This window comes from Prionailurus viverrinus, chromosome B1, assembly GCF_022837055.1.
Source record: "Prionailurus viverrinus isolate Anna chromosome B1, UM_Priviv_1.0, whole genome shotgun sequence".
NCBI classification, from domain to species: domain Eukaryota; kingdom Metazoa; phylum Chordata; class Mammalia; order Carnivora; family Felidae; genus Prionailurus; species Prionailurus viverrinus.
This window is the reverse complement of record NC_062564.1, coordinates 161788297-161810810: the sequence shown is the minus strand read 5'-3', so window position 1 is coordinate 161810810 and position 22514 is coordinate 161788297. Positions and strand designations below refer to the sequence as shown.

General features: G+C 36.2%; 1 protein-coding gene across 6 annotated transcripts in view; it reads right to left on the bottom strand.

The window, feature by feature from the left end:
• The window catches only part of CLOCK (clock circadian regulator), a 132268-nt gene that overhangs the window by 63555 nt on the left and 46199 nt on the right, over nucleotides 1-22514 (bottom strand). For 5 of the 6 annotated variants that reach the window (XM_047854916.1, XM_047854915.1, XM_047854919.1 and 2 more), the window contains 4 exons: nucleotides 10199-10288; nucleotides 7744-7803; nucleotides 3795-3943; nucleotides 605-696 (listed from right to left, as the gene is read on the bottom strand). In XM_047854916.1, coding sequence (XP_047710872.1) covers nucleotides 605-696; nucleotides 3795-3943; nucleotides 7744-7803; nucleotides 10199-10245 — 348 coding nt within the window. In that variant the 5' untranslated portion in view covers nucleotides 10246-10288. Of the gene's footprint in view, nucleotides 1-604; nucleotides 697-3794; nucleotides 3944-7743; nucleotides 7804-10198; nucleotides 10289-22514 lie in introns of those variants that run through there. The other variant, XM_047854920.1, reaches the window with a different exon arrangement.

Sequence of the window (22514 nt, the reverse complement as noted above, 5' to 3'; positions counted from 1 at the left end):
TAAAAGTTTCTACTTGAATTAAGAAGAGTTGCCTTTCAATGTATATTTCAATGTTTTAATATTTTCAAAATCATTTATCATCTTATATTGTATTTAGGTGAATTTTAATTTGTTTAAAAAAATTAAACAGTAGTTTACATTTCATAATATTTAAAGATTGTATTTTTAAGTAATCTCTACACCCAACGTGGGCTCAAACTCATGACCCTGAGATCAAGAGTCACATGCTGACTAAGCCAGCCAGGTGCCCCTTTATGAGGGCATAGTATTTAACGTATGATGAATAATCTACATTTTCTTCATATGAATATTGTTAGTGTGGTCTCAGGTAAAGAACTTGATAGCTATAGGTTTCTGACTTCTATCAAGCCTCTCAAAACTCATGTATTATTAAAAATATGAAAATTTAACATTACCTTACCACATACTACTATTTACTTATACTTACATCAATTAATTTTAATTGAAAATATAATTTATTGATTTACAATGAATTAAAGACTTCTCAATATTAAATTAATATTGTTAAAATATACTAAAATTCATCATCTCTATATCTTTTCTGAGGAAAATAAAACTTTTCAAAAAGTAAATCTAGACATACCTCTAACATTAATTGTGTAAATTCTTCATTACTAAGGAATGTAGGTTTCCAGTCCTGTCGAATTTCACTGGCATCTGACTGTGCAGTGATTTCTGTAAAGATTATTTGATACATTAGTGGCATACTCCAAACACTGGGTAGGGCTAAAGGGTGGTACTAAAGTCCAACAACCTGCCTTCTCTCCTATTTAAAATGAGAACCATGGGCAATAACATGTATTGGTCTAGGTAGGTATTAGAAGGCCCAGTGATGAACTGCATGGGCTAATGTGGCAAGCTATCGCCTTGGATTGGGTCTCCTGGGAATACCAATCTCTGGTTTTTCTCTGGGAGGAGCTCTGACAACCTGTACTGTGGAAGGCCTGAGACTGCTTCCTACTTGACATAATGACCAAATAGGAATCAGAAGAAGCAGATTAGTATCAAGTATCAGAACACATTCTTTTTCCTCATCCTTCTCTTGACATTTAAATGATGGAACCTAGAGCAGTCGTAAGGACATAAGCCTGGAGGAAAGGAGCCAAGGAGGTCAGTCCATCATTCTGCTTTTACTGAAATGACCACAGGCTTGCCTACTGCCAAGCAGCAAGATTCCTCCCAATTTGAGGTGCTCTATTCTTAATAATCAAGGAGACTAAATTAAGATTTGGGGCAAAAACTCCCAAGTAATAATCCCAGAGTGATTTTGCTTAGTGTCCTCTTGCATGTTTTTAAACTGGTCAAAATTTGGAGATCCCTGGCTTGGGCACACATTTTAACAAAATTATTAGAGTTTATTTTGCAACATTTTTCTAATAGATTTAGATATGAGAAAGCTATTCCTTAATGATGAAATCTCAACTATTTAGGTAATAAATACTTTTCCATTTTTTAATGCAGACATCTTAAAACAACCAAAACAAAAATCTATGTCATAGATATTACTCCACAAAAACATATTCTACTTTGCTGTGAAAAGTAGGGACCAGGCTGTTTTGATTTTGTGTTATCAGATATGTAAATCAAGCATATTAAACTGTCACCCAACTTTTGGCATACTGGAAATGCCTGTACTACTAATATGAAGAGTAACTAAAAAGTCTAGCTACTAATTCTGTGGAATATAGTCATGTTTTTCACATTCACACCAATTATATACATTCAGAAAAAAGATTTAAATCCACAAGCAAATCCCATCAACTTTAGTTAAACACAGGCTTATTTTAGAGTATTAATAATAAGTATCTAAGAATTCCCTTTTAATTTAAGGTAAATTTTACTTTTCTGAGAATGATATACCCAATTTTGAAAAAAAAAAACTGATCTACTTAATGCCAGTATTAATCTTCAATTATCAGGGGCAAATGTATGCATATTATTTCATTTCATTCAGCAATCATTTATTGAGCTGCAATGTCTGAGGGGACTAAGTGTGCTAACAAGAGACACTAAGGTTAGTGAGAATACTAACTGCAGAGGTAAAATGTAATAATAAAAGTGAAGACAAGCAATTATGACACATTTACAGAAGGATCAACAGAATTTGGCAACTGTGATGTAGTACTAAGGAAGATGGAAAAAATTCAAAAGTCTTTTCAGGCTTGAGTCCTGGGGCCTGAAATGATGGTGGTATAAAAATGTAAAAAGGGAAGTTGAGAGAAAGAGGTGACTTGAGAAAATGAAAATGAGTTTAGTTTTAGATGCACTGAGGTTGAGGACATGCAAAAGAAAGATCCAGAAGTTATCTGGATACAAAAGACTGAAAAGTTTGCATCTAAAAATACAGATATGGTAGTTTAATAGGGAGACAATACTTGAAGCTATGGAATGAGATAACCAAGGGAAAGAGTGAAGAGAAAGCAAAAGCACAAAAGACAAGACATTTAGAGGGCAAAAAAATAAAGTTTCAGTTAGAAAGTGGGGATGAATGAAAAAGTGCAGTATAACACAGACCAAGAAAAAAGAAAACCAGTGGAGGATGGATTAAAACTTCCAGTGCATTAGGTATAAGAAAAAGCTACTGCTATTATCTGATTGGTAGCAGAATGGGTGGGGCTTATGGCATTTGTGAAATTACCAAAAATAATTTCAGAGAGTGATGGAGCGTAAAAATCAGCTTGGTAATGCATGACTCAGTGAGCCCGGGAGGAGTGAATAAAGGTACTAGTTACAAATTCTCCTTTTGAGAAGTTTTGTGGTTTCACTTGCAGCTAGAAAAGGAAATGTTCCAAGTTTTTCATCTATTATCTCTGTTACCAAAATACTTAATATTCTTTAACTTTTTCTTTTCATGACTCATTTATAGTCAAAGTGATTTTCTTCAATTAACAAATAATCACTTTATTTTATAAACAGTGTTTAATTACTAGACATATACTGAAATCTTCTTTAAAAAAAATTTTTTTTTACATTTATTTTTGAGAGACAGAGAGAGACAGAGTACAAGTTGGGGAGGGGCAGAGAGAAGGAAAGACAGAATCCAAAGTAGGCTGCAGGCTCGGAGCTGTCAGCACAGAGCCTAACACGGGGCTCAAACTCACAAACCGTGAGATCATGACCTGAGCTAAAGTCGGACACTGAACCGACTGAGCCACCCAGGCGCCCCTAAAATCTTGTAAAATGGCATATAAGGCCCAAATGATGTGGCTCCTGCCTTTCTTTCAAATATACCCATAATTTTCCAACTCAACTATGCTCCAATTACACTGAACTCTCCCTGCTTTTGCACACAATACTTCCTATTCCCTCCGGGTGAAATGTGGTTCTCTTTACTTAACCTAAAAGGAAGACTCACTTGAAAAATCAGCTATTTTTAAGCCCTTCCTGACATTTTTTTCCTGTGTTCTCACAACATGTTTACGGTTTGTGAACACTACTCACATTTTAAATATCTACAGGTGAGGAATAAATAAATTAGTTGTAAATTAGTTATTCACATGTTTGTCTTCCTTGGCTTAAATTTAATTGAGGGCCAGGACTGCTACTCTTCACCCCAAGAATCTAGCGTATAGTAGGCACTAAATAAATGTTTGTTGAATGAAATAAAGAACATACCAGGAAACCTTTAAAAAGGCAACTGATTTCTTTCTCTTAAAAAAAAGGTATGGAAACATCCAATTTTAAGAATCGCTGTCAAGATTTCTACCACATTATGCTTTAAGAGAGAGTCTGTTATTAAAAAAAAAATCCATCTTATAAAGTTAAAATTTTACCTTTATGTTTTCGTAAAAAATCAATGCTCTTCTGCAGAACAGTAGATTTGTCCATCTTCCTAGCATTACCAGGAAGCATGGATCCCAGTTCTTTAATGAGAACATTAAATTGATCTCTACGTTTCTTTTCAGATTTGTTTCTAGATACTCTGATGAAAAAGAAAAGCAGTTTTCAAACAATCCATTTGATGACACACATAATTTAATACAATGCTCACTTCGGACACAACTAAAAATCATGTATTCTGTCAATATAGTGGTAGTAAGTATTTATCCACAAGTTACCAACAATGTACAGTTAATTTGGGCAGTAATTTTCTTCTCAGTTAATCACTAAAGAAACTTACATATTAAGCATTTAGCATATATGTTCTTAGAAAAATGCCAATAAGACAAACTTCATTCAAATCTCAGGTTTTATTTATTTAACTTATTTAATACAAATACCAAGTATTTGTATTTTCTTTAGTAAGTTATTATGAATATTACTGAGATGCATTTGTGAAAGTGCATATAATGTGCATATAATTATTCAAAATTACTAAGTAGGAGAGTTATCCATCTCCTGTAAGTTTTAAATTACAAACAAATCTAAAAATGAAAATCTCTCTACCCTCAGGCTTATCCATATAGCCTTCCACTTTATTTCATTATTCCAGCCTCCACCACAGAGCTATAACCAAATGTCTGCATATCTCTCTCTCCATTAGGCTGTGTACTTCTTGATGACAAAGCCCCAATTTTTTCATCTAAGCACTTAAACGTAACAACTAACAAACAGTAAGCACTCAAAATATGCACGCCAAAAGAATAATTAGTACTATTTTATGTGAAGCAGCTAACCAGTAAATAAATACTAAGTGGCACCATGACCTTCAGACAAGTAAATACAATTATTTATAGACCAATTAATCATTCTATGATTAATGATTAATGATTCTATGATTAAAGCAGACCTCTGTCTGCTTTGTGAAGTCAGATTTTTTTTTTTTTAAACATAAGCATCATGCCCAGTGCAGAGCTCAACGTGGGGCCTGAACTCACAACCCTGAGATCAAGACCTGAGCTGATATCAAGAGTCAGATGCCTAACTGACTGAGCCACCCAGGTGTCCCTGAAGTCAGATTTCTTAATTCTGTAGAGGGAAAAAATATAATGGCTCAAATCTCTTAAGAAACGTAAGATATTAAACTGACTCCATCAAACAGCGAGTGCTTGCTATAGTAACAGAGACTATGCTAATAAAGGCTAAGGATACTGGGAAAAGACAACCTCTTTCAAGAAATTTATCTAATTCCTATGGAAATGCAGAGTACTGAACTTGTGTACTGAATGGAGTCACAGAGGCTGAGAAAAGGGTGTGGTAGTGGGGTAGATGTATGCATGGCATTACAGGTATAGGAAACTTACCCAGGAATGAACTCCTGTCACAAGTAATTCAACCTGGCTAATATGGTCAATGGATGGGCTTTCTGTGCCCAAGTATACTAGAGTTGTGGCGGTGGGTGAGGAATAAATAAATACTGGAAAAAATCATAAAGTTTTTATGTTACATAAAAGGATTTTAATTTAATCCTGAAAGCCAGGGGAAGGCACTGAAAGGTTTTAAAGCAAAGGAATGACGTGAACAGAACTGCTTGTTGACCATTCTGGCATCACAGTGATGAAAAGATCGAGGCTTGGTGAAACAAATTCATTTAGCAAATACTCGTGAAAATTTATTGTATGGCAAACAAGCCTGGACGTCAGGTGACCATTTAGGAGGCAACCGCAACATACTAGCCTATAAACCATGGCAGTGGCAGTGTTAACAGAGCAGTGTGGGTTTGAGGGTTAAGAGGCAGATCTATCAATTCCAGGTAAATCAGATCTGGTTTGCAGTAGGGAAGCAAAAGGGAAATATAAGAGGATTCCCAAGTGACTGATAATGCTGTTTATTAATGTGAGATACAACATGTGATACTGGTTTTGGTGCACAGATGGTTTGCAGAATTTAAATATGATGAAATTGCCTGTTTCACATTTAAAAAGACATACACAAAAGACTTAGATATGCAGATCTAGTTATATTCCTCTAGAAAAGAGTAAGAAATAAGCATCTGAAAATTAGCATATATGAAGTATCTGAACACACAGATAGAGGTAAAAATAAAAGCCAATATTCATGGCATACTTATGTGCCAGGCACAACTGTAAGCACTTATGAAATCTCATTAATTCCTATGAGGAACACTTTATTACTTACAACTTTTCATTTTACAGGTGACAACTGAGGCATAAAGAACATGCCTAGGGTCATACAGCTACCATGAAGTAATTCAAACCAGACATTTTGATTCCAGGGGAAGAAAATACACAGAAACCAAATATTGCCAACTCTACTGTTGAATCATAACCACTAAAGCAAACTTCACTTCATTGTTATATTTAGGCTGGAAGTTCTCAGCCCTTGTAAGGACCTCACTGACAACAGGCCACAGAGGTTTCATTTTGGAGGTGGGTATAAAACTCCCTTTGTTCTTGGTTCAACACTAAGGTACTTTAACTCATCATAGTTTCAGTCAGAGTTCAGTGTGGTTCTGCTTAATTATGACAATATTGTGAGATTCTCTGTCTTCCTCCAGTGTCTTCCAGAGCCACAGTATTTCTGATTCCCTAAAAACATGATCAAACCTTCAGAGTGTTCGAAAATAGGATACCCTTAGCTACCTTATCTATCTATAAACTTGGCCTTCAACACTGTCCAAGTCAATTCCTTAGAGTTCTGCTTCTTTTTTCAGGCAAGACTGATTATTCCTATCTTAACAGATTTTATCTCTATCCTAAGGTATTTTGTAAAAACTTTCCTCCACCAGATTGAGGTTGAGGGATACGGGTTGTCCTATATATTTTTAGCTTCAAATCCAGGTCTTTTTATTTCCTGGAATACACTATATAGTTGTCTTCAAAATCTTCTTCTTAGATTTTAATCATTCGTTAGAATATTCTGGAATTTACCCGGTTATTGTGAATATTTTTCTTATCCCACTACCTTTTTTTTTTCCTTTTTGCTGAATACAGACATTTAGTAACTATTACTTATTACATGTTTATCTTTGTACCTGTGTATAATACTACAACAACGTCTACCCTTGTCTAAGCACCCACGTAGTTCAACACAGCTGGAAAAAAACACCCAGAAAGTGCTTACTGCCCACTCTCAGTGACTACAAACTGCTATAATGCTACCCGGAGCCTCCCTCTCCTAATACTATAATTAACTGTCAAGCCTCCTGTTTAAGGCAGCTCACATCAACACTACCATGGCTCTAGATCTCACTCCCTCACCTCCACAATTTACTTTCCCTTCTACTGGAGAATAAAGGCATGTGGAGGACACAGGAGCCTACCCTGAAAGAACTCCCAATTGCCAAAGCTGAAACAATTTGAGCAACAAAATAAAACAGCACTAGAGTATAACTTAAACTATAAAATAAATATACATGAGTTCATACAGACATAAACGAATGGGAAGGACACAATTTTTTTACAGAAGTATTTCAAATATATGTAGATATCCCCTTCTATGGGAGGTGGAGCTTAATTCCCCCCATCACTACTTTGAAGGTAGGCTACACTTAATAACTTGCTACCAAAGAATAGAACAAGTTCAGGGGAAAACAGTAACTACAAATGTGAATCCAGGCAAATCCTACCTTAGCCAAGTGATGAAGGTTAACATCCTTAGTGATGTCTTATGGATATTACACACTCCAAATATGATGTGATGAGAGGAGCACTTTTACAGGATAACCTTATTAATTTATAAGCTGCATACTGATATTCTAAGCTTTTCCACCTTGCTAATATATCTAAGCTCTTAAGACAGACAGCTTTTGGAAATCACTATTTACTTTTATATTTACTTATTATTCATTTAATTACTATTTTGCATCTTAAGATGAACTACCTTTTTGCTTTGTCCTTGTCATCTTCTTCCACCAACCCATCAAATATACTACCATCTTCTCTAAAAGAAAAAAGAAAGTCGACAGAGAAAATAAGAGCAGACTCATTAAGCAACAGCAATACCAAAATGACATGTGAATCGAATCAGTTACATCCTAGGATTTTTCTAAAATTAAAGGATAGTACAAATTCAAATTCAACTAACTGCTAACCTGTTTCCTAATAAATATTAGAAAACTAAAGTTTATCCATGTTTACCTAAATTTTTAAAAAATTTACCACAAATGTGAATTTTAAAACTACTTACTTAGCTTACTGTAAGTATGACATGCAAAAATCAGAATTTAATTTAACCGGAGGTTAATACCTTGTTTTAGACTGTTAGTAATCAGCGAAAACTATAGACAGTCAGTGTATCTGCCATCATATAAAAATTACTCCATTTGAAATTATCTTTAACAGCATAGTTTAAAAAAATTATTTTGAGACATCATATTAATAAAACCACAAATTGCTCATGAGCATCACAACATCTAGCATTTAACTTACATTAATACATTTCATTCATTACTGATTCATTTGACAAATATTTATTAGTACTCATGTGCCAGGATCTATTCTGAACATGAATACAGAGCAGTTAATCAGACACAGAGGTCCCTGCTCTCATATGGCTTATTTTCTAGTAGACCAAAACAAATCAACAAGGGAATATTGACAAGTTTTCTTTTTTTTAAGGGGAGACTTTAGTTACTGCAGTGTTACTTTAGTCTCAGTGGTAAGGGAAGGACTTGCTGAGGTGGGGAGATCTAAGCTGAGAGCTAAGTGACAAGAAGAGGTTGGTTATGGGAAGATCTAGGGGAACAACATTTTAACAAATGAAATCAAGAGCCCTGGTGGCTAACCCCTTAATCTAAGTAGCAATATTAAATAATTTCAGGTGACTCAGGAGTTTTACATGAATTCACTATTCACTACTTTAATCACACCTTTCTAAGGCCTATAAAGGCACACAGAACGGCTGCTGGACCCATTGTTGAGAATATCTGCCAATTTTGTATCACAGAGGTCCATATCTGGACTTTCCAGGTTCCATGTGTGCACTGCAACTTAGGAAAACTTCTGTATGTATATGCATTTTATTGAGGAGAGAGTCCATAATTTTAATGATATTCACAGAAATAACGAACTCTTATTAAAAACTGCTGTTATGTCTGAACACAGATGTTATCTCTAGATGTTGTATCATCTAGAATGGGAATTGGCAATCACTGAGAAGCATAATACCACAATCATATTTAATCTCTCAGGAGCAGTGAAGGAACATCCTTTCTGAGGAGACAACTATACATAGAGCCCACCTGAAAATATGGCATAGCCCAAAACTATGGCAGTGCTGCAGGCAGGCCTCTCTAAGGAAACTCCTTGCCCCTTAGGTCTTAAGTTCTGGTAGAGTATTTATCTTCACTGTTTATCTCACAGGAAAGGGAGACAGGCTGGCCCCAGACGTCAAGTCACTTCTGTATACAACTCTAGCTACAAAACTTTTAAAGAATCCCCTATGGAAGAATCACACAGTACACTATAATAAAAATACAGGAACTTTAGTGTCAGGCCAACATAGGTCATAATTCCAGCTCATCACTTAACTATGTGACCTTAAACAAGTTATTCAACCTCTCTGACCTATGGTTGCCTCAGCTGTAAAATCTCATGGAATTATTGTGAGGTTAAATGAAGCAACATATGAAAAGTACTCTACACATTACCTATCAAAGAGTAAGAGTTTAAAATATGTTACTGTATGTCATCAAATTAAGAACACCATTGACTTTTATAAAGACTTGTCAGTATTTCATATGCCACCAAGAAAGAAAAAAATGCTACCAATTAAACTATGATAAGGCAATTGTAAGATGAATCTCAGTGTCACTGTTAAAATGTAAAAAAAAAAAAAAAAAGTCTTAAAATCAAAGAAGCAGGTTTATCCTTTTCCCAAGAATATGATTCAAAGATTATAATTTCAACTAATAAAATCCTTATTATAGCTACCACTTATCAATCTCAAATACTAGAATGCTTAAAGACATGGAGTTAGCCCCAACAGATAGATACGGAGAAAAAGGACAACACATAAGGAGAAAAAAAGATTCCATAAGGTGCCAGGGAAACATGTGCCAACTATCACAATTTCTCTCGGAGCAGCTCTGACCAAATCAAACTCAAAATTACAGTTCAAGATCTGTTTAGGACACAAGCCATACACTGGACTTTGGCTATAGATAACATTAACATATCTTACTATTACACTATGTTTACTCAATATAGAAACTGAATGTAATAGGAATTATGTGTAAGCATGAAACTCCGTATCAGTTTGATAGAGATCGTTACTCTAATAATAAATTTTAAAATACCTTTATAGGATTCAAAATAAAGAGTCTCTAAAAACATACCTGTCGACAATCGAGCTCATTTTACTACAGCTTACGGTAAACAACATAACATATTACGTTTTCGTCTTGTGGTAGACATTTGTACTTCTCCTTGGGTGGAAAGAAAAATACATAATCATTAGTTTTCAAAAAAAAAATTAGTCTACAAACAGTAATGGTGAGAAACACTTTATGTTATCATAGAGAATTCAAATGTTTTGGCTTGTACCAAAGGCTGAAATATTTTCAAGCAAATACCTTTAGCTGGGGCATGTTTAAGGCTTTTTCCCTTCTAAAAAAGGAATACAGGGGAAAAAAATTGAGGTTCATAATTAATTTTATATTATAAAACAATAAAGGCTACTCTTAACATTTAGTATATATATTAGACTATGAAACTATAGGCTATAATTCAAACATATATATAATTCAAAAATAGGCTATAATTCAAAAAGATATATGTACCCCTATATTCATGCAGCAGTTATTTACAATAGCCAAGATATGGAAACAACCTAGGTGCCCATTGATAGATGAACGGATAAAGAAGATATGAGATGTGTGTGTGTCACACACACAAACACACACAGACACACACACACAGTGTGGAATACTACTCAGCTATAAAAATAAAATCTTGCCAATCTTGACAACATGGATGAACCTCGAGGGTATCATACCAGGTGAAAGAAGTCAGACACAGAAAGACAAATTCCATATATATGAAATCTAAAACACAAAAAACAGAAACACTCATGAATACAAACAATAAACTGGTGGTTGCCGGGGATAAGAGGGAGGATGACTGAAACAGGTGAAAGGAAGTAAGGCCAACAAATTGCCAGTTACAAAATAAGTCATGTGAATAAAAAGTACAGCATAGGGAACATAGTCATTAATATTGTAGTAACATTGTATGTTGACAGATGGTAACTACCCTTATCATGGTGAGCACTGTGGAATGCACAGAATTACTGAATCACTGTTTATACCTGAAACTAATATAACATTCTATGTCAACTATTCTTCAATTTAAAAATAATATCTAATCAACAAACATTTGTTGAAAGCCTATTTTCTATTAAATAGTATGCTAAGCTTTAGGGATAGAAGGATAAAAGTCCTTATAGGCAAAAATCTGGAACTGAATAGGGAGACAGATACCCAGATAATAGTAAGAAGGATAACGAAGGTATGTAGGAAGGAGTCCGGAAATATTCTTGATGACAATGAGTTTGTCAGATAGTCTAAATTGCTATTACTAAAAATATGGTCCAGGCCGGGCAAAGGCCCTTTATTGGCAGGGCGGAGTGGTGCTACCCCAGAACTGGGTCCCACAGTGTGGGATCCTTTAAGACATCAGGTTTTGAATCTCAGCCGATCACCTAGGAGACGAGGGAGACCACAGAGCAGGACAAGCCAGCTGCCCGCACTACTCTGTAAGGGCTGCCTGAACAGCGAGGTTTGAGACACCCGGTCCAGGGAGGACAGATTGGGGTACTGCCATTTTTCTCTTCATCACCAACACAGTGGGGCTTCAGGGCCCCCAGTGAAGGCAGGACCTGCTTACACCAAACCCCGCCCCTCCGTGCCTAGCAACTGCTTATCTACTGGAGTGGGACTGACACTGAGGGAACCAGATGGCCTCTCCTCCAGACAGCACAGCCACTGATCTCAAACACCAACCGAAGACTGTCCAGCAGTTATGTATGTTAGTCTGGTTTTTTTTGTTTAATTTTTTATTACTATTATTTTTTTTCTCTTCTCTTTTTTCTACCCTCTTCTTCCCCCACCTCCCCCCCCCCCCCCCCCCCCGGCTTTGGAATCAGATTCGTAGTCTCTGATTTGACTTTTGGTCATTTCTTGTTATGTATTTTTTTTTTCTCTGCTTTGTCAGTCTGTTTAATCAGGCATTTTTATTCTTTTTACATCTTTTCTATACCTCCTTCTTTATTTTCCTTTCTCTCTCTCTGGATTAAGCCTTGTAGTTTCTCTGATTCTCTGCTTGGTCTTTTTTCCCACCCCTCTCATTTTTCTCTTTGTATGGGACCAAGTCCCCTGCACTTTCCTTTTTTTTTTTTTTTTTAATTTCTGAACAAATGTAAGCACACCTGGTGAAAGGTCTAAACAATCCACCACGAGTAAGGAGGAGCTTTGTAGAAGAATGACCACTGTGATAGAGCAGCCAAATATGCAACAGCCGAGTGCAAGCAACACACTCCAAAAATGCTTCCTGAAGTGCAAGGCCCTGGACAGCGTATAACCCCCTTTTCTTTAATTTTTTTTAATGGTTATTTTGAAAGAGAGAGTACACGCGAACAGGGAAGGGGCAGAGAGAGGGGGAGACAGGCTCTCCAAAGCAGGCTCCAGGCTCTGAGTTGTCATCACAGAGCTGATGCGGGGCTTGAATGCATGAACCATGAAATCACGGACATTTAACTAACTGAGCCACCCAGGCACCTCTGACCCCTTTATAATATAGTAGTTCTCACAGGTGCAGGACACATAACAAGCTATTAAAACACATAAAAGACAGAAACCTAGCCAAAATGACGAAATGGAAGAATTCTCCTCAAAAATTCCAGGAAGAAATGACAGCCAGAGAATGGCTCAAAACAGATAGAAATAATATATGTGAACAAGAATTTAGAATAAAAGTCATAGGACTAATAGCCAGGCTTGAAAAAACCATAGAAGACAGGGGAGAATTGAGGCAGAGATCAAAGACCTAAGAAATAGTCACGATGAATTAAGAAACGCTATATGTGAGATGCAAAATAAACTAGATACAATGACAGCGAGGATGGAAGAAGCAGAAGAGAAAATAGGTAAGACAGAAGATAAAATTATGGAAAATAATGAAACTGAAAAAAAGAGGGAAAGGAAATTACTACACCACGAGGGGAGATTTAGAGACCTAAGTGATTTAATGAAACCTAATAATATCTGTATCATAGAAGTTCCAGAAGAAGAAAACAGAGAGAAAGGGGCAAAAGGTTTATTTGAACAAATTATAGCTGAGAACATCCCTAATCTGGGGAAGGAAATAGATATCCAAATCCAGGAGGCACAGAGAACTCCCTTCAAAATCAACAAAACGGGTCAACACCACGACATATCATAGTGAAACTGGCAAAATGGAAAGATAAAGAGAGAATTATGAAAACAGATGAGGACAAACAAGCCTTAACCTACAAGGGTAGACACATAAAGGTAGTTAGCAGACCTGACCACTGAAATTTGGGAGGCCAGAAGAGAGTGGCAGGAAATATTCAATGTGCTGAATAGGAAAAATATGCAGCCAAGAATCTTTTAACGGCAAGGCTGTCATTCAGAATAGAAGGAGAGATAAAGGCCATCCCAGACAAACCAAAACTAAAGGAGTTCATGACCACTAGTGGAAAGCAGCAAAAGGACCAGAGATATCACCACAAGTACAAAACCTACAGATAACACAATGACACTAAATCCATACCTTTCAATAATCACTCTGAATGTAAATGAACTAAATGCCCCAATCAAAAGACCTTGGGTATCAGAATGAATAAAAAAACAAGATCCATCTGTATACTGACTACAAAAGACTCATTTTAGACATGAGGACACCTGCAGATTGAAAGTGAGGGGATGGAGGACCAACTATTATGCTACTGGAGGGCAAAAGAAAGCTAGAGTAGCCATACTTGTATCAGACAAATTAGATTTTAAAAGAAAGTCTGTAACAAGAGATGAAGAAGGGCAGTGTATCATAATTAAGGGGTCTATCCATCAAGAAGAGCTAGCGATTGTAAATGCTCATGCCCACAAGAAGGAAGAACACAAATACATAAATCAGTTATTCACAAACATAAATAAACATATAGATAATAACTGTGATTATGGGGGGAATTAATACTCCTCTTATAGCAATGGACAGATCAGCTAGGCAGAAAATCAATAAGGAAACAACAGCTCTTAACGACACACTGAACCAGATGGACTTAACAGATATATTCAGAACTTTTCATCCAAAAGCAGAATACTCATTCTTGAGTGCACTTGGAACATTCTCCAAAACAGATCACATACTGGGCCACAAAACAGCCCTCTATAAATATAAAAGGTTGAGATCATTCCATCCATATTTTCAGATCACAACACTATGAAACTTGAAATCACAAGAAAAAATTTGGAAAGTTCCCAAATACGTGTAGGTTAAAGAACATCCTACTAAAGAATGAATGGGTCAACCAGGCAATTAAAGAAGAAATTTAAAAATACACGGAAGCAAATGAAAATGAAAACACAAGAGTCCAAACACTTTGGGACACAGCAAAGGCAGTCCTAAGAGGAAAGTACACTGCAATTTAAGCCTATCTCAAGAAGCAAAAGTCCCAAATACATAACCTAACCTCACACCTGGAGGAACTTGGCACCACCAAAGAAAGCACAAAGCCAGCAGAAGACGACAAATAAGAAAGAGCAGAGCAGAAATGAACAACATAAAATCCAAAAAAAACAGTAGAACAGATCAATGAATCTAAGAGCTGGTTTTCTGAAAGAATAAACAAAACTGACAACCCCCTAGCCAGATTTCCCAAAAAGAAAAGAGAGAGGACCCAAATAGATAAAATCACGATTGAAAGAGGAGAGATCACAACCAACACCATATTATTAGAGAATTATTAGAGAACCAACACCAACAATTACTAGAGAATACTATGAAAAATTAGATGCCAACAAACTGGACAATCTGGGAGAAATGGATAAATTCCTAGACACTCACTCACACAGTACCAAAACTCAAGTAAAAAGAAATTTAAAAATCTGAACAGACCTATAACTACAAGAAATTGATTCAGTTATCAAAAATCTCCCAACAAATAAGAGTCCTGGGCCAGTTGGCTAGGGGAATTCCACCAGACATTTAAAGTAGAGTTAAAGCAGAGTTAATTCCTATTCTTTTCAAGCTGTTGCAAAAACAAAATGAAAGGAAAGCTTCCAGACTCATTCTATAAAGCCAGCATTACCTTGATTGCCAAACCAAAGACCCCACTGAAAAGGAGAATAAAGGCCAATATCCCTGATGAACATGGATGCAAAAATCCTCAACAAGATACTAGCAAATCGAATTCAACAGTATATTAAAAGAATTATTCACCATGATCAAGTAGGATTCATTCCTGGGCTGCAGGGCTGGTTCAATGCTCGCAAATCAATCAACATGATACATCACATTAATAGAAGAAAGGATAAGAACCATATGATCCTGTCAATAGATGCAGAGAAAGCATTTGACAAAATACAGCTTCCTTTCTTAATAAAAACCCTCAAGAAAGTCAGGTTAGAAGGAACATACCTTAACATCAGAAAAGCCATATATGAAAGGCCCACAGCTAATATCATCCTCAATGGGGAAAAACTGACAGCTTTCCCCCTGAGATCAGGAATACAGCAGGGATGTCCACTCTCACTACTCTTGTTGAACATAGTTAGAAGTTGCAGCCTCAGCAATCAGACAACAAAACAAAATAAAAGCCATGCAAACTGGCAAAGTAGAAGTCAAACTTTCACTCTTCGCAGATGACAAGATACTCCACATGGAAAACCTGAAAGACTTCACCAAAAAATTGCTAAAGCTGATACATGAATTCAGCAAAGTCACAAGATATAAAATCAATGTACAGAAATCGGCTGCATTTCTACAACCAATAATGAAGCAACAGAAAGAGATATCAAGAAATTGATCCCATTTACAACTATACCAACAACCATAAAATACCTAGGAAGAAACCGAACCAAAGATGTGAAAAATCTGTATGCTAAACACTCCAGAAAACTTATGAAGGAAATTGAAGAAGATATAAAGAAATGGAAAAACACTCCGTGCTCATGGGTTGGAAAAATAAATATTGTTAAAATGTCAATACTACCCAAAGCAATCTACAGATTCAATGCAATCCCAATCAAAATAGCACCAGCATTTTTCACAGAGCTAGAACAATCCTAAAATTTGTATAGAACCACAAAAGACCCTGAATAGCCAAAGTAATGTTGAAAAAGGAAACCAAAGTCAGAGGCATCACAACCCCAGACTTTAGCCTCTACTACAAAACTGTAATCATCAAGACAGTATGGTACTGGCACAAAAACAGACACATAGACCAATGGAATAGAAGAGAGAACCCAAACATGGACCCACACATATATGGCCAACTAATCTTTGACAAAGCAGGAAAGAGTATCCAATGGAAAAAAGACAGTCTCTTTAGCAAATGGTGCTGGGAGAACTGGACAGCAACATGTAGAATGAAACTACACGACTTTCTTAAACTATACACAAAAATGAATTCAAAATGGATGAAAGACCCGAATGTGAGGCAGGAAACCATCAAAATCCTACAGGAAATAACAGGCAGTAACCACTTTGACCTCGGCTGCAGCAACTTCTCACTTGACATGTCTCCAACATCAAGGGAAATAAAAGCAAAAATGAACTACTGAGACCTCATCAAGATAAAAAGCTTCTGCACAGCAAAGGAAACAATCAACAAAACTAAAAGGCAACCAACGGGATGGGAGAAGATATTTGCAAATGGCATACAAGATAAAGGGTTAGTATCCAAAATCTATAAGGAACTTCTCAAACTCAATACCCGAAAAACAAATAATCCAGTGAAGAAATGGGCAGAACACATGAAGAGACACAAAGACATCCAGATGGCAAACAGACACATGAAGAAAGATGTTCAACATTGCTCATCATCAGGGAAATACAAAGCAAAACCACAATGAGATACCACCTCACACTGGTCAGAGTGGCTAAAATCAACAACTCAAAAAACTACAGATGCTGGCGAGTATGTGGAGAAAAGGGAACCCTCTTGCACTGTTGGTGGGAATGCAAACTGGTGCTCTGGAAAACAGTGTGAAGGTTCCTCAAAAAGTTAAAAATAGAATTACTCTATGATCCAGCAATAGCACTACTAGGAATTTATCCGAAGAATACAGGAGTGCCAATTCATAGGGGCACATGTGCCCCAATGTTTATAGCACTGCTATCAACAATAGCCAAATTATGGAAAGAGCCTAAATGTCCATCAACTGATGAATGGATAAAGATGTAGTTTACATATACAATGGAATACTACTCAGCGATGAAAAAGAATGAAATCTTGCCATTTTCAACAACATGGATGGAACTGGAGGGTATTATATGCTAAGAGAAAGACAGATATCATATATTTTCACTCATATGTGGAATTTGAGAAACTTAACAGATGACCATGGGGGAAGGAAGGAAATATAAGGTACAAACAGAGAAGGAGGCAAACCATTAAGAGACTCTTAAACACAGACAACAAACTGAGAGTTGATGAGAGGTAGGGGGTTGGGGAGGTGAAAAAGTGTGTGATGGCATTGAGGAAGGCACTCTTGGAATGAGCACTGGGGGTTGTATGTAAGGGATGAATCACAGGAATCTATTCCTGAAGCCGACTACACAGTATGTTAGCTAACTTGACAATTTAAAACAAAATACATATATACATATACACACACACACACGTATCTCAGATGATGCCAATGCTGGTGGAGACCATCAGCATTGGCATCATCTGAGGCCTTGTTAAAAACCCCAGTCCTACTGAACCAGAATCTACATTTAACAAGGTCCCCATGTGATCTGTATGACCATTTGAATGTGAGAAATAACAGACCAGAGCACAAGAGGTAGTATGTGAAAGGATTCTAAGCTACAAGAATCGCAACTTGCAAAGGCACAGGACTTGAGGGAGCATCATATTTGAGAAACTTAGGAGGTTTAGCATTTTCTTTAAAAAAAAATTTTTTTTTAAGTTTGTTTATTTTTGAGACAGAGAGAAAGCACAAGTTGGGGAGGGGCAGAGAGAGAGGGGAAGAGAGAAAATCCCAAGCAGGCTCTGTGCTATCAGCACAGAACCTGACACGGGGCTTAAACTCATGAACAGTGAGCTCCTGACCTGAGCAGCAATCAAGAGTCAGACACTTAACTGACTGAGCCACCCAGGTGCCCCTCGTTTAATTTTTCTTTTAATGTTTAATGTTTATTTTTGAGAGAGACAGAGAGAGAGAAAGAACGGGGGAGGGTCAGAGAGAGGGAGACATAGAATCCAAAGCAGGCTCCACGCTCTAAGCTGTCAGCACAGAGCCCAATATAGAGTTCAAATTCACAAACCATGAGATCGTGACCTGAGCCAAAGTCAGACACTCAACCGACTAAGCAAGCCACCCAGGTGTTGCATTTTAGCATTTTCTTTAGAAAAAATTTGGTCATGTTACAACTTAAAGTTTTAATTACTAGAGCATAAAATGAGAATAAGAGTGAGTAGAAGGGTGAAGGCAAGTGAAATGGAAAAAAGCCTTATTATAAAGGGTCTCTTACCCACATTGAAGGAATTAAGGTTCACTACTTTAAAATGAAATTGTTAGCCTAAAGTTCGTCACCCTATATTCTATAGTTTTTCTGAAGTGTAAGGCAGAATTTATTTACACAAAATACGTACATCCTATTGTCATGAGTTAAATATTTATTAATGCTAATAAATCCCCAGTTTTGAGACATGAAAAATTCTACTTTAAGTATTATACATCTTATCTAAAATTGAGAAAATAGTGCAAATTAATGTGTAACACTAAGTGAAAAGAGATTAAAGATGCTCTAAGAACATGGGATTCTAAAATATTCTATCACTGTTTTCAAATGTATAGTCATGAAAGAGCAAGTGAATAATCCTTGATAAATGATGCTGTGCCTCTGTGGTTATGGCTATAGAAATGAGACTATGAAGGGCTACGAATTCTTCAAAGAAAATGAATAGGGAGTCAGAAGTAAAAGTAAAAGGAACTAGCACTAGATAAAATACCAGTTTTAAGTGTCTGGGTGAACATCAGGAGATGAAACGTGGAATTACCGAATTCTGGAGTTAGAAAAGACTTCAAAGATGACCTAACTACAACCCTCTGGTCTAAGAGACATACCTATCATGGTAATAACAGAGATTAGTTCTATGACTGGAACAAAAAGAACAGTGGAAAGGTAACAGTCATGTTGGGTGAATTAAAAAAGAACAATTTTAAAGTTAAAAGGCCAGATCTGATCCTTTTTTATATGGAACCAAGACTATGCTTCTTTAATTATCAAAAGGCAGAAAATAGGGAAAATTAGAAAAAAAAAAAAAAAGACCCCAACCTGATTGAACCCAAAATGGTTTAGAAGATACAAGCTAATGCTTTATTAGGCTATTTTACTAATGTTGGTAACAGTATTCTTCCAAACATTTATTGTGCTAAGTGAACAAATTAAGACTATATCTTTAACAGTCTGGTCCAAGATCTTTTGTCTACTTTTCTAGCCAAGTGACATACTATATTTAAGGAAAAGGTAAGGAAGAAGTGAAATAGGTGGAACGAAGTACTCTAGAGCCAACTGGGTAAAAATTCCCTCTAACTTGGTTAAATAAAGTGTCAAATTAATTCAAAACAAAGTAATGGTGGAACAGCCAAAAGGTCCTATCTGGGGACTACCCTAGGCCTCACATTTTCAGTACAAAAAAAACCATCCAGAGTCACACCTGCACATGCTATGGATTCTAAACGATTCATGCTATGGATCCTAAAATGATTCTGTTTTAGGAGATATGCTGTGTCCCTACACACAGCAAGGAATTTCAAGTGCATAATCTAATACAGATCAAATTTTATTATTAAAAGTCTTCTTTCTTAAATATTGACATTCCTAGGCCAGCATAGTATGCAATAATGTGTCTTGGAAAGGATCAGTTACAGTTTCTGGGATTCAAAGTTCACAAATTAAATTACCAAGATCAAGTTACATGTAGGAATCAAATGCTCCTTTACATAAGCAACTTGAGCTCAACGTCATTCAGCGATAGGACTTCCCAGCTCTCCAGTGTTATTATTACTTTATGATGACAGAGGGCAAGGATGGCATAAGTCTTTTATAAATATCAGTTTAAAAACAAGCTTTACAAATATTTATGAAATGGGGAGACATTAAGAACTAAGAAATTTTATAAAACATTCAAAGTCTGCCAGATACAGAAGCAGATATGTTTTTAATTCAGCATGCAACATTAAATATAATTAACAGAAAATCTCAGAGCCTGGAAATCTTTGGAAAAGAACCCTTATACATGAAACAACACATTCTGTATTAAAAATAAACTGTGCAGTATCTAATGACATGATTCTAGTCCTCTGAATCGCAGTTGCTGTCACCCTCAAGGCCTTCTATTCCTATATCACGAATTTCTCTCTTAAAAAATGGATTTTTCTGATCAACATCTTAGTATTTTACCCTAAAAACAAAACAAAAACAACCCCTGACCCACCAACCCCTTCAGGTACTGCCCTCCTTTTCTGCTCCCTTTCACAGGAAAACTGCATGGCAGGGTACATTTGCTGTTTGAACATCTTTAATTCCCTTCTCTCCCTTACTTTAAAATGTAGTGTTTATTTTCACCAGTGTATACATGTTCAAAGTCTAAAGTGTCCACCTAGTTTTACAAGACTTACTAAAAAATTGGAAGTCCTCTGTTCTCTGATCCCCCAATTCCCACTTTCCACCACTTTCACCCCTTGAACTGTCTCTGCAGGCGGTTAACTCTCTGATATCCTTTATTTTGCTACTTCTTGATTCCTTCTGTTTTAGGTAGGTTGTCTACACGCTCCCAACTTATTCAAGCTGTCCCAATGTAATTATTAAAAGTGTCTCCTTTTGCTCTCAAGAGAGTCTTTTTTAGGCATCATCTACTGAATTCCACTAAGAAAAATTTAATTCTTTTTGACTCCCCATCCTTACCTCATTTACATGCACACTTGCCCAAATTCCCAATATCATACTTTTGGCTAGGTGGTTATATTCAGAGTTAACATTATTATGACTCTGTAAATGCAATTCACAACTGAGCCATACAGCATACTACAATTACTTCCCCTTTCTAAATAATTTTCCCTGGAGTTAATAATTGTTTTATTGTTGACTTACTTTCCTATACACCTATCACCAATTCAGCCCCAAACTTTTTCCTGTCTAAATCTCCTAACATCTTCAAACACATTACACATTCTACCAACATAATCTCAAAGCTATTTACCTTGGTGCCCTTTGACCTATTCCTGTTGGGACTAGATGCTCTCTACAACCAGCAGTCATCTTGGGATCATTATACATAATCTTCCTGGTGATTTTCTGGGTCTCTACTAAAGGTGCATTTTCTGTTTCTTATATCCTATGCTTTCGTCTTTTTTAGTTTACTTATTTTGTTGAGTACCTCCAAATATAACACCCCAAGAAAGGGGTCATGGCAGATAAGCAGTTTAGAAATCACAAGTCTGAAACTGTCATCAATCATACTTAATCAATAGTTTAGCTACATACTGAATACTGGGTTGGAAATAAGTTTTCCCTGAGACTTACGAGAAGGCTCCATTGTCTTCTAGTTTCCAGAGTATTCTCAAGAAGCCCAAAGCCATTCTGATTATTGACCTTTACATGTGACCTACTTCTCTTACTCTGGAAGCTCCTCTATGTTTTACATTCTAACAGCGATATGTCCTATTTTGGACTTATTTCCACATCCATAGTGGTCACAGTATAGGATCTTTCTACTTGGAAACTTATGTCCTCTAATTCTGGACAGTTTTGTTGAATCATTCTCAATTCTTTATTTCTCCTATTTCCCTCTTTTCTCCCTTTCCATAACTCCCATTATTTCAACATTAGAGATTCTGACAGTTGCTCCAATTTTATATTTTTCTCTCCCATTTTAACTTTATTTTACTCTCGTTATATTAGCTTTATTTTTCCACTCTTGAGTTCTTCATTTCTAATTTGTTTTTCTTTCACGTTTCATAAATTTAGCATCTCCCTTCCAACTTCTCTTAAACCATTAGGTAATAATTTTGTATTTGTTTCAGTTTTTACCTGCTGTAAATGGGGTAAATTTTACCTACCTGGTCTCCATTTCCCCTAACATGGTAAGTTCTTTTGGCATGGTCTTTGGCTCTCACATAACAGGTTTTCCTATAATGCTTAGAGATCTCTAGGCACCAAATCATTTAAGGGTGGGGTCTAAAAAGATCACTGAAATTCTTTGTGATAGGTCTGACTATGAACTTTAGCAGAGGTATCAGGTTGGAATATTTCTTTGGGGAAATTCTTTTAAGTCAGTATCTTCAGCTCTTTTCTCTTAGGCTGGTTACAATTTCCAGAGAAAAATCTTCTAAACTACTGACTGAAAAATTATAAAAATCTGGTAGCCTACGTTCTTAATCCCTCTATTTTCAACATGGTACT